The 16669-nt window shown below is 57.0% G+C and overlaps 7 protein-coding genes across 7 annotated transcripts; 5 read left to right on the plus strand and 2 right to left on the minus strand.

Annotated features, from left to right (window-relative positions):
* Positions 1-1167: 1167 nt before the first annotated feature.
* Positions 1168-3082, plus strand: MYCTH_2307987 (uncharacterized protein). The gene has a single exon (XM_003664772.1). It carries the CDS (start codon positions 1218-1220, stop codon positions 2997-2999), a length of 1782 nt encoding a protein of 593 aa, XP_003664820.1. The 5' UTR covers positions 1168-1217; the 3' UTR covers positions 3000-3082.
* Positions 3083-4172, minus strand: MYCTH_2307988 (uncharacterized protein). Its single transcript, XM_003664773.1, has one exon. It carries the CDS (start codon positions 3922-3924, stop codon positions 3166-3168), a length of 759 nt encoding a protein of 252 aa, XP_003664821.1. The 5' UTR covers positions 3925-4172; the 3' UTR covers positions 3083-3165.
* A 1429-nt stretch (positions 4173-5601) lies between these two features.
* On the plus strand, positions 5602-7343 carry MYCTH_2307990 (uncharacterized protein). Its single transcript, XM_003664774.1, has one exon. It carries the CDS (start codon positions 6028-6030, stop codon positions 6832-6834), a length of 807 nt encoding a protein of 268 aa, XP_003664822.1. The 5' UTR covers positions 5602-6027; the 3' UTR covers positions 6835-7343.
* A 226-nt stretch (positions 7344-7569) lies between these two features.
* Positions 7570-8236, minus strand: MYCTH_96254 (uncharacterized protein; the record flags this gene model as incomplete). The annotated part of the gene is made up of 2 exons (XM_003664775.1): positions 7570-7868; positions 7954-8236. The coding sequence occupies 2 exons, from the start codon at positions 8234-8236 to the stop codon at positions 7570-7572; spliced, it is 582 nt and encodes a 193-aa protein (XP_003664823.1).
* A 1602-nt stretch (positions 8237-9838) lies between these two features.
* On the plus strand, positions 9839-11665 carry MYCTH_55581 (uncharacterized protein; the record flags this gene model as incomplete). Its single annotated transcript, XM_003664776.1, has 1 exon — positions 9839-11665. The coding sequence occupies one exon, from the start codon at positions 9839-9841 to the stop codon at positions 11663-11665; it is 1827 nt and encodes a 608-aa protein (XP_003664824.1).
* Positions 11666-11997: 332 nt separating this feature from the next.
* MYCTH_2139925 (uncharacterized protein) lies at positions 11998-13613 on the plus strand (the record flags this gene model as incomplete). Its single annotated transcript, XM_003664777.1, has 3 exons — positions 11998-12005; positions 12853-13139; positions 13207-13613. The coding sequence occupies 3 exons, from the start codon at positions 11998-12000 to the stop codon at positions 13611-13613; spliced, it is 702 nt and encodes a 233-aa protein (XP_003664825.1).
* A 1623-nt stretch (positions 13614-15236) lies between these two features.
* On the plus strand, positions 15237-16473 carry MYCTH_88807 (NADP-dependent dehydrogenase-like protein). The gene has a single exon (XM_003664778.1). The coding sequence runs from the start codon at positions 15349-15351 to the stop codon at positions 16090-16092; it is 744 nt and encodes a 247-aa protein (XP_003664826.1). The 5' UTR covers positions 15237-15348; the 3' UTR covers positions 16093-16473.
* The last annotated feature ends 196 nt before the right edge of the window (positions 16474-16669 follow it).

Raw genomic sequence — 16669 nt, forward strand, 5'->3', positions numbered from 1 at the left:
TAGACGTTGAAGAGCATCTCATATATCTTTCAAAACGTGATGGCGAGGAGTTTTGGGATTTGTGCCTCGAAGCATGGGGATCGACCAAAGCCGGAACGGGAAGCGCTTTGCCTTCTGACCTCGGGTGGCCCGGCCGGCCAGCCCTAGGTTCTGGCCTCTTGGATGTGGTAGGCCGCATGATGACGCCGCCTCGATTCGACAGACACTGGCAGGGCACAATGGTGTGAGACTCGCATCGATGTACGGACTACAGTACTTGTATGCGGGTTGATGCATTGAGGGGAATTGCGCAGGATCACGTGAATCGCGGCTGGCACCCGGTCTCTCGGGATTACGGGTGGTACCAGACGGCAGCGGCCCAACACGGGGTGGCAGGGCTGCTTCGCCAACTGTCAGCTATCCACCTCTCCCTAAGCCAATCCTGACGAATGAATTTGAGCTGTCCCAGTTCCTGAACCAAGGAGGGGCGGGGCGCTCCCTCACAGGGCGGCCCTGGGCAGACTTGCTAAGACAGCATGGTTCATGGCGACGGGAGCTCCCGGTATCTTTTATATCAAACCAAACCGTCCCACAAAAATAACTACACGCCTGGACGGCGCAAGTGACAGCTTTCCGAGATGGCCATGTCATGTGCGCGGCTCACCAGCAGCTCGAAGTCGAGCGCAGGGCGCACACAAGCATCACGCTAACAGGCCATTTCCAAATGCGACAGCGGCCCGGTGTCAGGCACCCGTCGCCGATTCTCTTCTCGGAGCTTCGATGGCACTCCAATCACCGCCCACCGAGTGAGGCTGATGCTCCATCAGCAGGGCTGCCTCCGCTCCCCGCGCTCTCTACTGTGTAACCGCAGCCCATCTGACTTGCGTTTCAATGGTCATTTTTCTTCACCACGGTGTTCTTCAACGCCGAACCCTGGGCATGCGCAATTTCGCTCTCGTTCTGGTATCTTCTGTTTAATCTGTCGCATGCCCGCCGACTCTGTTTTACCGTCAGGTTTATTCTGGCCTTCTCGCAGTTTTGTCGTGTCGCAGCGTTCCCAGGCATTCCTTGCTGCCTCCCTGCATTTTGTCTCACAGTTCGCCGCGTCTGCGCTCTGTTCCTGAATCTGCGCCCGCCGATCCACTGTGGGCTGCCCGTCATACAGATACCCCTTTTTTTTTTTTTTTTTTTTTTTTTGTTTGTTTCGATCTCCGTTCGCTCTCCCCGGGAGCGTCGTTATGGGCGACATCAGGGAGTCCTCGGGGCTCTCCGAGGATAGAACGGAGCCTTTCTCGCAGACCGAGATCCAGGCTCGCCTGCAACGCTCCCGGATGGAGCAGTTGGACGCTATCAACAGCGCAGTCCCGCTGGACAAGCTAGTGGTGCCCCTAGATGACGATATCCGGATTCTCATGAGGCCGCTCGCCCGAGACCGCACCGTCCGCGAGAATCGCAATGTCGTGCCCCTCTCATTACCCGCCGAGACGGAAGAAGACGAGACGACCCAGCAGGTCCTGGCCGTCCGTCAGACCGACAGGGACGTCAATTTTACCGTCAGCATCCCCGACTACCGAAACCCGGACCGGAGGCTGGCCTGCATTCTCTTCTACGACCCAAGCAGCGACAACCAGATCCTTGTCAACCGCTCCAACGTACCTTTTACTCTCTCCCGGATATCCCAGGAGCCCGAGGAGACCCGTGGGGTGCGGTATGAGGTCAATCCAGAATTTGAGAAGTCTTTGTCGCCAGGCACCTGGCGTATCACTATGGACGGAACTGATCTGTTGGATTTCCGCCTCCTCGAGAGGAGGCCGGTGCGGTTGCGGGCCGTGTCGACCGCCTCCTGCGACTCGTCATCTTCGGGGTCAGGGTCGGGTAGTGATGTGGTGAACTCCTCCGGCAAGAGGTCCTTCGTGCCCGGCGAGGACGACCCCGCTAGCCCCGAGAAGAAGCGGCGACCGACAAACGGCGCCGGCGATAAGAAGGAGGACAGCGTCATCATGTTCGTGCCGGCTGGCGCCAAGGGAAAAGAACTCGTGGGCGCCACCGGCCATCCGCTACTAGATATGCAGTCCAACGAGACGATAGAGGTTTCACGCGGAGCGGGACTCGTCGGTTATACCCTCACCAAGAAAGACCCTATCGCATCAACCTCCCTGTCCAGTGTATTTACGGCTGAGTACTCCGGGGCTCCCGGTCGCTATGTCGTGGCCAAAGTCCTAAAGACGACGCTGCCCGCAAACGCCAACGCCAACGAGGGCGCTCTTGCCAAGACGGTTATCCGACAGGCCCAGACGTGGTTGCGAGAGCTGGAGAACCAGGAGAAGGTCAAGCACAAGAACATTGTCCAAATATACGGCGGCGACGCTCGGTTCCTATCCCTGTACATGGAGCCCGTCGAGGGGCGGGATCTCTCCGCCCGGGGTGTCTGGCGGACCCAGGGAACGGACCTATTCGCCGGCGACCGGTCCGACGCCCTGCGCATACTCAAGGACACGTCAAGCGGCCTGCACTATCTCCACTCCCTGCGCCTAGAGCATAACGACATCAAGCCCGGGAACATCCTGTACAGCCGGGAACGCGGCGCCGTCGTCTGCGACATGGGCTTGTCGTCGGAAAAGGGTGCGAGCACGGGTGGCGGAACTCCGTGGTATGTGCCGCCGGAGTACATCGGTCTGCGTCAGCGTGGCCCCCCGAGCGATGTGTGGGCGCTGGGGGTCGTGATGCTGTACGTGATGCGCAAGATCTCCTGGCCGGACATCCGGGGTGACCGCCGACATCCCCGTCACCTCTACTGGACCATCGCCCATGTGCACGAGAAACGGCCGAACCTGCAGGTTACGGCTGTTTCGCAGATGCGAAGGTGGCTGAGCGAGGTTAACGCGGTGCGCAGCAGCCTTGACCTGAACGATAAGCTGGAGCGGCTGGTGCATGGCATGCTTGCCCCCAACCCGAGGGAACGGTTGACCATGAAGGAGATTGTCAACCAATTATTTGTTGATCAAGGACCGGACAGGTGACGGCGGCAATACGCCAGGCATATTTGCACTAACATTCTACATGACGCCCGTGCCATCAGCAATATCTACAAATCATTGGCCTCACGTCATGCAGATTTGCACCTTCCATCCATCCCAAATTCAACCCCCCTTACCAAGAATCTTCCCGTAGCCCGAGGCGCATAGCTCACATGCTCAAGCCCGCAACAAACACCATCGCGAGCCCAACAACGGACGACAGCGCCGCCGTATTCACCCCCATCGCGGACCCGGCACTCCCCTTGTCGCCCGCGGTTGTGTTGTTCCCGGCCGCATCATCATCTGCCTCCACCACCACGGGCGCGACCGTGACGCCCTCGCTGTTCCTGCACTCGTCCCCGCTCAGCACCTTGGCGTCCTCCCGGAACACGATATCCGCGCAATTGTACAGCGCGTTCCCGTCCTCGCCCACCGTCACGACCTGCAGGCTGGCCGGCGACCCGTCGCGCACGGGCAGGTCGGCGGGCAGCTCCAGCCGGGGCACGCACAGCGTGCCGTTGCCCGTCTCGTTCCAGAAGGGCCGGGTCAGAGTGTAGTTGAAGTTGGACACGTCCGAACCCAGGCCCAGGTTGACGAAGATGTAGGTCCAGGGATGGTGCAGGTCCAGCTTGAGGGAGCCCCCGGTCAGGGGCCACGGGGTAATCGGGCGGCCTGTGAGATTGGAGGGGACACCGGCGCCTGTTTGTTTTACTTTATTAGCATATTTGCTCCCTGGCCGTCTCACCAGTCGCCGTGGGTGGAAGCAGGTGGAAATGTCAAAGGCGGGCTTACATGGGTTGGTCCATTGGGACCAAGTTTCGTTTGCGTGGCTGCTGAGTGTGTCGCCTCGCATCGGCGGGTATTCGATGCCGAAATGGGCGTGGGCAAGGCCCGCTATCGCGAGGGTGAGGAATGTCTGGATCGTCATGTTGGTGGTGTGTCGTCCGGACAATGGGATGGATGGATGGATGGATGGATGGGCGAAACTCGACGGGAGAGGGCTCGAGGTGTTTAAGTCGAGCAGCCTCAAGTGAAGAAGTGATGTACACTAGTCGAGCCAAGAGTCTACACGCGAGAGGAGAACTTGGAAAACAAGGGAGGAGAGTCAGTCGCACGATGCGGCGCAAGCTCCTGCCTTATTACTGCGCTGGAAGCTTGTCACTGCTTCCTTTGCTTGGCTTGGCGCCTTGCAGCTCAGCGACTGCCTTACCTACGCAGTAGGTGTGCGTATCTAGACGGGGGTTTGCATGCGCGAAGCTGCCCTTGTAAAGGCGCCGCTGATGGCTCCAGCAATGACACAACCAATCAACCTGGGGACGGTAGAGCTTCCGCCCACGCCAAGTTCGCCAATTGAGCAAATTTTACTCCGTTCCCGCTCGCTTGACTTCGCACAAGCTCCTCGGACCCAATGTCGTTAGCAAGCTTAGGTCCCAATCTTGTGGGTTGAGCGCGCTCGGTCTGGCGTTGCTTGACCCCACCAGCGCCGGCGTGCCGGGAGCATGGCAGCATGGCAGCCCCGCCCGGCCCAATCACGAGCTGTTGCTGCAGTCCAGGTCGCTAAAAACGCTGGCGGAGGTTTGTGGCGGGGGGAGGGGGAGGCGGGAAACTTGCTCAAACCGACGCGGGTATTGCTTGACCCCAGCTGTTCGACACCAGAAAGCTGAGCATAATTTTTTGGGCTCGGCGCTTTTCCAGTCTTCTGAGTCGTTCAAGAGAATTCAAGCTATCATAGCCTCGGCTGTCATCCGTAGCCCGTCCCTGAGCGCAATCACTCAAACATATACCCCATGGGCAGACAGCCCCAAATATAATCCGTACTGAATAGATAATGTATGTATGCACAGTAAAGTAAAGTACAATACGATGTGTGGGTTATTACACAGTAGTTTGTAGAAGTCTTACCGACTCTGCCACGCTTCGCCTGCCCTGCAATTTTTTCCGTGAGAAGCCGAAAACTTACTAGACAAATGTAACCTGCGTCAAGACCAATCAGATCGAGCTGGATAAGAAACGAAGGAGGCAAGAGAGGAAACAATACCTCGTTCAAGCAATGTAAACCGTACTATTTGTAGTACAGATCGAGGCCATAGACTGGAAACCACTGTATACCTAGGTACCTACCTACCTAGTTAGGCGAGGGGAACAATAGCCCGATATCCGTCGCGCTCTGCTGCTTAACTCTGGTTTCGTCTCGCGCGGCAAAGTTCATAGCATCCTGCCCTTTTAGAAACTCGAGACCTGGGATCGGTCTGTAAACGGAGGACTTTAAATCGGATGATCGCCCTTGGGCGGGGCCCGTGATCGTGAAAGTTACGAGACTGACGAAGCAAGTTTTAGACCTCAATTTTGGTTATTATTACCACATTTGGCATGGTGCTGCGTGAAGGACAAATGTTTAACGGAGGAATGAAACAGCTTTGGGTACCGCAGGGTAGTTGCCCTGGGACGACAATGCTTGGCAGGACCGTTTCGGCATTGCTCGAGGTAGATCGATTGAGCTTCGCACGATAGGTCCGCCAAAACCAAGGCGTTCCCGCATCCGAGCCAAGGACCAGTTGGTCCCGGGTTTCAGAACAGAGTAATGGATGCAGGACCGAACATACCGTCAAAAGATGCGAGACTTCGCATTCGCGCTGTGGTTCGTCGGTTCTTCATTACAACAACAACAAAAGAAACAACACGGGGCACGTGTGCACCGCGTCTAGCACCGAGATGGACTGTTTTCGCGAATATGAGTGTCTCAATCGCATTTCTATACTCCGCGATATCCTGGTTCTGGAGCGCGCAGAGTTGATAACAACCCAACTGTCAAGCCTGCGGAAAAAGTTATATATGTCCTCGCTCTCCCGCGGATTCCAGGCTTCTGAAGACAACCAGGCTTCGCTCCTTCATTCACTTGCCCACTCCAAGTCGTTCCTTTTCCATTCTACCTACTGCGGGGATCCTCTCTCGACTGCTAATTAACCCTAAACATATATATAAGTCTTCAATCATTTATTCCCAAGACACCTTCTCTTGACACATTCCCAAAATGGCACCCCTTTTCTCCTGGCGCCAGGCCATCGTGGCCGCTCTCTTCGTCACCGGGCAGGCTGCCCCCCTTCTCCAGGCAAGGCAGCACGTCCGCAAGTCGGACCAGACTCAGACCGTGGATTCTGCGGCTCTTCAGACTCTTCTGCAGGGACTCGTGGCCGGCATAGGGGCGGGGGCGGGAGCTCCCCCTGCTGTCACGGTCCCTGACATCAAGTCCACCCAAGGCGTGCTCGCACCGCCGGTTCTCCCCTCTCGCGGCCACGACAATGATGGCACTAGCGGCATTAGCAAGAGGGCCGACACTGCCGAGTCCGGCGAAAGCAAGCTCCCAGAGGGGTTGCTCGAAAAGATCAACAAGGACGGCATCACCGTAAAAGGTGTCGTGGACGGCACGGTCAACTTCGTCAAGCCCCTCATCACCAGCCAACAGAGCACCGACGGAACCAACGACGACAACGTGGACCTGGCGGATATCGTCGGTCTTCTCACCGGCAACGAAAACTCCGCAGAGAAAGTTGAGAACGGTTTCGAAGGGCGTGAGAGCTCCCTTGATGAGTTGTTCGGCGAGAAAGAAGGCGACAACGAAAGTGGCAACGACGAAGAAGGCAACGACGAAATCGGCAACGACGAAATCGGCAACGACGAAGAAGGCGACGACGAAATCGGCATGAGCAGCAGCAGCAAGAGCAAGGTCAAACGCAAGGTTGTTGCGCGAGCTGAAGAAGAAGAGGACCCGACCTTGATGGAGGTCCTCCTCAAGCTCCTTGGTGTTCCCAACAGCGAGGAGGAAAGTGGCGCCAACTGACGACAACGAACGCCCATGATGGCCAGAATGATCATGGATACGGGGAACGAACATGTTGATGCCGAGAGGTCGGTGGTTCTTCGGTCGGCCGGGCTGAGGTCGCGTGCCCGGCTGCTGATGCCAACGGCCCTGACTTGATCGTGTGCTTGGGCAATGTCCAAGATAACCATTGAGGATACCAAGCGGAGTGGTGACGTTTCCATTCTGTGGTTGTCTCTGTATTAATTAATTTACACTTACATTACTGCGGCAGTGTTTAGCGGAGGAACATGAAGATGGCTCATCAACTGAAGCAGCTAAGATGTGAAATGGGCAATCTCATATTACCTTGTGGTGACTTATTGATCGGAATAATGCTATGCCTCGGTAGATACTAGATGCCTTTTGGGCGCTTCCGAAGACCGTCTTGCCAGCTCATACCGCTCTCATGGTGTGTAAAGATAGGTTTGGTGAGGATCCCTCTATATGGCAGAGCTTACAACAACAACAACAACAACAAATGACGCTCGGTCCGAATTTACATGACAACCTTGAGTTCGGCAGGCTCTGCAAGGTGGGCCTCTCAGGATGCACCGCGTAGTTGTGCACGAGTTCGATGAGGAGCTCTTCTCCAAGTCTAACCTAAAATCTTCCAACAATTTGGCCAAACAAACTCCGAAACGACGATCAAATCAAATGTCAAACTTCTTCACACCCCCAATCCCCCCCAAGCACCTCGAACAAATGTTTAATTACTCACCGCCGCTGCTGCTGTTCTTTCTTTGTATCCCAGCAGATGCACATGGCCACAATCAGAGCCGCGTCGACCCCGGGCTGTACCGTCACATGGTACGTATCCTGGCCCAGGGCCGTTCTCAGTAGCGTCTTCCCGCTGCCGATCATCTTGCGCTTGATGTGGGCGACCGGTCTTTTCGAGGGTTCTTGAACGATCTCGGCCGACATGCCACCCACCAGGCTGCTCTTCATGGTGAGCTTCACGGGCTGGCCTTCCGCGGTAGTGAACTTTGCGTGGGCCGTACGGCTGATGCTCATGGCTGGACCGACCGTTCTGTTAGCCTGCCGAACCCCCAAAGACAGAATGTGATTAATTGATTAGCGGGGCGATTTCCTGCAACTCACCGCCAAACTTCACCCTCATGATCTCCCCCTTGTCTTGTCCCCGAATGGAGAAGGTAGGACGCATGCGGAAAGGTTTTTGGATAATGTCAAACAGCAGGTTGTTATTCCCATCGTAGACCTTCATGCGGCCCCTCATTGACAGTTTCTTGGCCTTGGAACGCATGAACGTCTTGTTGGTTGCGGTGTCCTTGATGGTGAAGTTGTTGAGCATTTCTTCCACCTGCAGGACTAGTTGCCGATTCGTAATTGTTGTGGATGCTGCTTGGGACTGGTAGGAAGCCATTTTGCATGCGTGAGAGATGGAGATTCTGAATCGAAGAGAGATCTGACTCGTTTGGGTAGGCGTCTGTGGCTGTTATTACAAGTCTTGATCAAATTCCTAATGATTGCACGCGCGAAGTGATGTTGAGGCGGGATATTAACAGCGGCTCATATAAAAACAACAGGAGCAATATCTGATGGCCGGCAAAACATGGACAACGCGGCCGCCAGCATGCTGGTCAAGAGTCTTTGGCCGCATCCCTTCTCACTCATGCCGTCTCGGAGTCATCACACAAACCTGGCACAGCACCGCAAGAGGCCCTTAAGCGAGGTCCCTTTGCCTCGAGACCACCTGGCTTGAGACCCCCAAATTAGCGGCGTGGTTTTCTGATCGCATCCCAACAGTGCGGCGCACCTCCGTCATGGACCAATCATCTGCTATCACCAGCGACCGTTACTATACCCCCCCCCCCTTTTTTTTTTATCTTTTTTCTTTGGCTCTTTCTCTTTCAGTCCTAATGACTTCAGACAACAAATGGGCCATTTGACCCTAGGCGGCCAGTTGAGCGACTGGCCGCCTTCCTTGTTTGAAATACCATCACACCATGTCCAAATTTGGGTTTCTCGGCCAGACATTGTGGCCATGAGAAATCCTTTGGTGTACTCTACCTGACCCCATTGTTTGAAGGCATGGAACTGGGAGTCCCTACAACTCTCTAATTATATCTAACCGAAATGTTATGATCCGATGATCTATCCAATTCTGCCGACCCAGATTAATGAGATACGTAGAACCACGTGGCTACTCTACACTCTCCAACTGCTTGTGACGCCACGAGATGATGTCGTGACAGGACTAGGCGAAGGAAAGGTTGATGAAGCTTCAGAAGGCTCCACTATTGGAATGCAGATATTTGGCAGGACATGGCATGCGCATCACGAGACACGGGGAGTGTGATATTGTGATTTGGTAACACTCCAAAACCTTCATGTCCGGTTGCTGGGACTCGTGATGTCTGGCGGGTGTTGCGGGACCCCCTAGCCTAAGTCGATCCTACTCTTCTCCAAGGTTGCACTCAGTTAGTCTTTACTCTCTAGCCGCGCCAATCATAACAAGCAACTACCGCCGTATTCCTCGAACATGTTGACGGGCTGAATCTTTTCCGCAAATAGTTATCAGGCCATGCTCTGGCGGCTCCTCACTCGCGGCGGAGTTTTTGTCCGCTTTGGCGGTTCTTCGGTCGATAGTGCTGGCAACCCGAGGATGTGATCTTCTGGACGGTTGTGAGCCTGCCTCCTAGCACAAAGATCCGCACCCGGATGGACTGGTGTTTGCCGGGCCGAGCCACTTCTACCCCAGATCTTAGCCACCTCCCGTCAAAAGTCCGGATCCGCATTCCCCCGCAGGAAGTGCAACCAGAGCTCTCTATAAATAGGGGACTTGAGCAGCCTTCGACCAGAAGTCCAGTGGGCCCTGAGGAAGCCAAGGCCCTGGTTGAAGAGAGCACCAGGTAGCTTCGCTTGTTCGAAATACAGCATCCAAGGCGCGAGGAACCTGACGATCATGATATGCTCCCAAGCTCTCGGCCTGCTGCTCGGCCTCCTTGCGGCGGCCCAGCCTACCATGGGACAATCTTCATGGCCACAGCCCTTCGACATGAGCGCCGTCTCCCTGATCGACAGCCGCTGGACGGACAACCAGAACCGCACGGTCACGTACCTGAAATGGGTCGACGTCGACCGCCTGCTCTACAATTTCCGGGCCAACCATGGCCTGTCGACCCAGGGGGCTCGCCAGAACGGGGGCTGGGATGCGCCCGACTTCCCGTTCCGAACCCATGTCCAGGGCCACTTTCTCACTGCGTGGTCACACTGCTACGCCTCCCTGCGGGACGACGCCTGCCGTGACCGGGCCACTTATTTCGTGGCCGAGCTCGCCAAGTGCCAGGCAAACAACGATGCCGTCGGCTTTGGCGCCGGCTACCTGTCTGGGTTCCCGGAGTCCGAGTTTGACGCTCTTGAAGCAAGAACCCTCAGCAACGGCAACGTCCCGTACTACGCCATCCACAAGACCATGGCTGGCCTGCTGGATGTGTGGCGCCACGTAGGCGACACCACGGCCCGCGACGTGCTGCTCGCGCTGGCCGGGTGGGTGGACTCGCGCACCGGCCGTCTGAGCTACGAGCAAATGCAGGCCGTGCTGGGCACCGAGTTTGGCGGCATGAACGACGTCCTGACCGAGCTCTCCCTCCAGACCGGGGACCCGCGGTGGCTCGAGGTCGCGCAGCGGTTCGACCACGCCGCCGTCTTCGACCCCCTGGCATCCCGGCAGGACCGGCTCGACGGCCTCCACGCCAACACGCAGGTGCCCAAGTGGATCGGCGCCGTGCTCGAGTACAAGGCGACGGGGACGGCCCGGTACCGCGACATCGCGGCCAACGCGTGGAACTTCACGGTCGGCGCCCACAGCTACGCCATCGGCGGCAACAGCCAGGCGGAGCACTTCCACGAGCCCGACGCCATCGCCAAGTACCTGCTCGAGGACACGGCCGAGGCGTGCAACACGTACAATATGCTCCGGCTCACGCGCGAGCTGTGGATGCTCGACCCGGCCAGCACGGCCTACTTTGACTTTTATGAGCGCGCGCTGCTGAACCACCTCCTCGGGCAGCAGAACCCGGCGGACCCGCACGGGCACGTCACCTACTTCACGCCGCTCAACCCGGGTGGCCGCCGCGGGGTTGGCCCGGCCTGGGGCGGCGGCACCTGGAGCACCGACTACGACTCCTTCTGGTGCTGCCAGGGCACCGCGCTCGAGACCAACACCAAGCTGATGGACTCCATCTACTGGCACGACGACGACGACGACGCCGACGACGACGGGGCGGCGAACCTGTGGGTGAACCTCTTCACCCCATCGGTGCTGCGGTGGACGGAGCGCGGCGTCACCCTCACGCAGGAGACCGCCTTCCCCGCGGGGAGCGACACCATCACGCTGACGGTCGGGGGCGAGCCGACGGGCGGCTGGGACATGCACGTCCGGATCCCCTCGTGGACGACGTCGGGCGCCGAGGTCCTCGTCAACGGGGAGAAGGCGGGCGTCGCGGCGGCGGTGCCGGGGACGTACGTGTCCATCAGGGGGCGCGATTGGAAGGCGGGCGACGTGGTGACGGTGAGGCTGCCCATGACGCTGCGGACGGTGGCGGCCAACGACAACCCCGGCGTCGCGGCGCTGGCGTACGGGCCAGTGGTGTTATCGGGCGACTACGGCAGCGCGTCGCTGGCGTCGCTGCCCACGCTCGATCTGGACTCGGTGAGGCGGGCCAAGGGAAACGGGTTGGTGTTTACCGCGACCGCCGACGGGCAGTCGGTGACGCTGGGGCCGTTTTACGACGCGCATGATAGCAATTATAACGTGTACTGGGTAACGAAGGGACGCCTGCCGGAGTGAGGGATCAGCATCAGGTATCAAAAAGATGGGCGGTGGAAAGCCAGATGCCGTGAGTACCGCTCGGCTACTAGTGCATAATTACAGCACTTTCGCGTTCATCTTGTGTTCTTATTCTCTCTTGGATTTTTGACGTCTAAGGCCAGAATTGCTTGGTATTTTTTTTTTTAACCTGCATAATTACGCAGTAATTAGTCGCCCGTCAGCCCGCACATCAAGCAAGGCGACTGATTTGCTATGATGATCAACGTGTCAACCCACCTGAGTAGTGATCGCGCCAGGGCCGGCTGATAATTAGCACGTCCGAAAATAGTAGCCAGTTAAGAGAAGCTTCCATGGCTGCGTTGAGCTGCATCGACGGCTTTGTACATACATACATATGTACATACAAACTCGGTGCAGTGGCCGACTCAGACAAATTCCCGGTGCAAGCAACGAAAATTGAGACACGCGAAAGCAATCAGACCCTGGTGAGTATACTACACAGTACTAGATCTTCGAGGGCAAACGCCGATTCATTCCCGATGGCTAAAGTTGTTATGTAGGCCAGGCACGGAGCCCTCAGAATGGCGATTTGCAGTCACTGCCCCGCATCTGCGTTTTCTATCGACCACGCTCGTGTTGTGCACGGCGGACGAGTCAGCAGCTCATCTGCTTGACTGCCGTCGCCAAGTCGTCCGGCGCGCTTGGCGAACTTGGCAGCGGCCGCGGGAAACGGTCCCGACGTCTTGGTTCATTGTTCGAAACCCCCTGAGCGCAAAGCTGAATTATGTCAGGCTCGGTCGTCCCTGGGCTGATATTCTCGGCCGACCAAACGACATCCGAACTCACAGTGCTCCAGAGTCCTTCGCTCCCGATAACGCAACCGAAAATCTTATCGCGCGTGAGACACACGGCAACGGACACAGCTGCCTGCATTCGCAAGGGTGGCAGCCATCTGAACTTTCTGGAATTCTGCATCGGGGTCTGGGTTTTGTGGTGTTGACTCTTAGATATAATTACACTCGAGCGACCGCGTTTGTCGAACCAGGCTTTCGGACGTCTGGTTCACATCACCTTCGGTCATCGCGCTGGCCGACCACAAATGCGACAACAACCTCGGTGGCCCTTCCGCCATCGTCGACACCCTTAACACCACTCACTGCACGCCTCTCAAACAATAAAGCAAACGCAATACGCGGTATGGCCAGACCGGCAAACGCTGCCGTGAGGGAAACCAGACGCCAGTCAACGCCGCTGGAGCTGGAAAGGATGGATGTGTCCAAGGCACTTATCGCGGCGGAGCACTCGCGACGCCAATTTATCCTCAACTTCGCCGCCAGCCGAAACACGCAGCTCCTCATTCCTGGCAAGAAGTCCGATGCTGTCAAGGTAGCCGAGGAGTGGGTTGCAGCCTGGCTGAGCCAAAACGGATACCAAGCGGTGAAGAACGATTTTTTCAGGTATACAGTCGACGCCCGCTTGTGGGCGACTCATGGTAGGCCGCATATCCTAATGTTGCCCACTCTTCCATCATCTAAAACGAAACTTACCTCTTTTTGCAGTGGGAGACGACATCGATTTCCCATTTGCATTCATGCGAGGAAGATTCGAGACGTCCGTGAGCGACAGCTCAGAAGCCGACGACAAGCGCCCGGACAGTAAGACCTCTCTGGTTGCCAAGGAGATCGAGATTGGCGAAGGAGACATAAATTCGACGCCCCCCGCGCAGCCCACGACCCCTGCTGGGCTTCGTTCTCCGAGGAAACAGCAGTCAGCCCCGTCCACGCCGCTAGCCCGCAGGCAGAGATCGACTACGTATCCCAAGCCCCACGAAATCTCCCTCAGAGACCGAAGCATGTCCCTGACAGGCTTCGATGCCATGAAGTCCCCCAAGGCTGGCCAGGACAAGGTCCCGTTCCTTACGCGCTTGGGTCGCTCCTGGTCACGACGCCTCCCATCCGCTTCCTGAGACCCGCGACCAAGCCGGATCCGGCAGTCATTCTTTCATTTTCGGTCCTCTATCCGGGGTACCGACGTTCAGCAGCTGCCAACCACGTCGACACCAAGGGGCCCACATGATGCGTGGAAAATGGAGGCGCTCCCCCGTACGCTTCCGCATGTCGCTCTTTACTGGAAGAGAAAGGCTGAGACGGAGCACATGGCGCTGCGTCATTGCGGGGAAGTGCGACCACGGGCGCGTGGAATCCGTCCGAGTCAGGGAAGACCACGACCAGTGGCGGCTTGGCCAAGGACTTGGCCGACATTCGGCGTGACGAGCATCAGTTTGCAGATTCTCTTGTGCGCCTCGACTTATTAGTACTTCCACCCGCATCTCCACCTCTCCGACAATTGCCGACGACATCACTGCTGCCCGTCCTTGGCCGGTGGCCGGATGGCGGGAAGGACCGTGACGGTCGAGTTGGCTGGCTTGGCCGGACTTGGCTCCCCTTGGTATTGGATGCTCCGGGTCTTGGCTGGCAATCGACCTCCCGAGGTGTTGAGTTCCCAGTTTTTCAGCGCTGGCTCTTCTTAGTGGTATTACCATCCTGGCCTGATTTCACAGGGCGTCTAGCTCTTTCCACGGTCGTTGTCCTGCTGCCGAGGGCTGAGCTGCTGAGGGCGCTGCAGGCGATCAGGAGGAAGGACATGTGGGAAGGACGCTCTCTCGCTCATTTCTCTCTCTCTTTTTTGTGTCGTGCTTTTGCCCACTGATCGGACATGATTAGTAATTCAAGAATCACGGTCCTGCGAGCACTCAATCAATCATGATTGACTTATCTTGATTCGGACTCGGAAGTATGACTCAGAGGTTGTTGTATTGAAACCTCGCAAAGAGTATGGGAGCGAGGGACTTGGTGTTGTTGCTGGCGCCGGGGATAGCGGATTTATCAACCAACACAGGCCCGGATACAGTGACACTACTCCGCACCTACCTTACCTCATTTCTTCCGTCGTCGCCGCCGGCCCGTCCGGCCCGCTCTTCCGGCCGGCGCTCCACTTGTTTCGACGGCAGGAACGATAACTATATTATACTAGGATCGGTATTTATAGGTAGTAGCCTAACTATACCCCCTAGACTTGGCATTTTAAATAAATTTAAAAATAAATCTACATTAATTATAGTTTATTTTTTATATAATTTTTATTTTTAAAGTTAACTTGACCAGTAGTTAAAACTAGTCTATAGAATTGAGGTTATAGGCAAGTTTTATACTAGTTAAACCGTATCACGAATGCTTGGTTAAGGGGGGTTTGGTCAGGCCAAGTTCCCAGGGGTATGTTCAGGCCACCAAATACCTGACTAGGATCGTGGGCTGGATGACAAATAGAACATCTGGCACCATCGTGATGTGGTATTTTCGAAGGGACTAGAACCACATAGACTGACACTGAGACGAGCTCGAGCTCGGAACGCGGACGAAGATGACTCCTCGCCGTTCAAATGGAATGGCGATAGCGTCGGACAGGTTAATTACCATGACAAGCAACACCCCGCATGGAAGACACGGCGAGGGAGGTCGCCAACGACGATATATACCCTGAACGATATCATCCCAGACCGGCAGTGAGCGACCGCAACCCGAAGACCAGAGAGCACCGCAACGTCCATCCTTCCTCCGGCCACTTCCCCCTCTCCGCAAGCACAACCTACCTACCTGCCTACCTACCTACCTACCCACCCTACCTACCCTACTTAGCTCACCATGCCCGTCTACGTGATCACCGGCACCCGTGCTGGAATCGGCCTGGAGCACGTCCGCCAGCTGTCGCAGGCCGCTTCCAACACCGTATTTGCGCTCGTCCGCAGTGCGGCAGGCGACCTCGCGACCCTGAAATCCATCCAGCAGACCGCCGCCGCCAAAGTGCACATCCTGGAGTGCGACGTGTCGTCCGAGTCCTCGATCGCGGCGCTCCCCGACCGGATTCGCGAGGCGTCGGGCGACGCCAACATCAAGATCAACACGCTCATCAACAACGCCGCCGTCCTGCACGCGCGCGAGCAGACGGCCCTCACGCTGACGCCCGCCGCGCTCAACGACCACATGCGGTCCAACCTGCTGGGGCCGGCGCTCGTGCTGCAGGCGCTCCTGCCGCTGCTGGCGCCCGGCGCGCGCGTGGCCAACATCTCGTCGGGCGCCGGATCCCTCACCCTGCTGGCCACGGGCCGGATCACGCCCGAGATCACGCCGTACAGCCTCAGCAAGGCGGCGCTCAACATGCTGACGGTGCACCAGCAGGCGCAGCTGCGGGCGCGCAGCGGCGGCGGCGGCAGCGGCATCGTCGTCGTCGCCGTCGACCCGGGCCACGTCAAGACCGAGATGGGCGGGCCCAACGCGGTCGTCGAGGTCGAGGACAGCGCGAGGGCGGTCCTGAAGCTGGTCGAGGGCCTGACGGAGCGGGACGGCGGCAAGTTCTGGTTGTATAACGGGGAGGAGTTGCCGTGGTAAAGGTCAAAATATTTCTTCTTCCCTTGGCTGAGACAGTTGAGCTCCCGATTGGGTGGAAATAGTGTGGAAGTGAACGAGGGTCGAACTTTGGAAAGGAGTAATTAGCATGTAAGCTATGTAATTACATACATCCAGGGGGTGAGGGCACAGATGGCCTTGATGCAACACCACCCCGCCTCTTTTATATCCCTTTTGAACTCTTGCGCACTGCATCTTGAATCCTGTCAAGGCGCCTAGGAGACAACCGGCCCCAGTTACTGGAGGCCTAGACGCGGATGTGTACCGCCATTCTTGGCGGCGTTGAGATCTTGATGTCTCCAGCGTGGGCTCGCAAGGCAGTTCGGGACGGCTTCATGCAACGAATCAGAGCTCTTCATCATGCCCATTTATGGCAATATGTATGTGCAGTACACTAATGAGGAACGGTCAAGCTACTACCTAAGGTATCTGGCGATGGAGGCTGTGTGCCGAGGTGGAACATCAGGCAACAAGTCAGAATCTGCGTGTACATGATGGGTGTTTGTAACCTAGAAGGAAGGAACTATAAGAAAGTAAAGCACGCATGGCTTCTTCACTA

This window comes from Thermothelomyces thermophilus, chromosome 5 (assembly GCF_000226095.1).
Source record: "Thermothelomyces thermophilus ATCC 42464 chromosome 5, complete sequence".
NCBI classification, from domain to species: Eukaryota; Fungi; Ascomycota; class Sordariomycetes; order Sordariales; family Chaetomiaceae; genus Thermothelomyces; species Thermothelomyces thermophilus.

Excerpts from the sequence above, each read along its gene's own strand:
- MYCTH_2307987 (XM_003664772.1), top strand. The coding sequence starts at position 1,218 with ATGGGCGACATCAGGGAGTCCTCGGGGCTCTCCGAGGATAGAACGGAG.
- MYCTH_2307988 (XM_003664773.1), bottom strand. The coding sequence starts at position 3,924 with ATGACGATCCAGACATTCCTCACCCTCGCGATAGCGGGCCTTGCCCAC.
- MYCTH_2307990 (XM_003664774.1), top strand. The coding sequence starts at position 6,028 with ATGGCACCCCTTTTCTCCTGGCGCCAGGCCATCGTGGCCGCTCTCTTC.
- MYCTH_88807 (XM_003664778.1), top strand. The coding sequence starts at position 15,349 with ATGCCCGTCTACGTGATCACCGGCACCCGTGCTGGAATCGGCCTGGAG.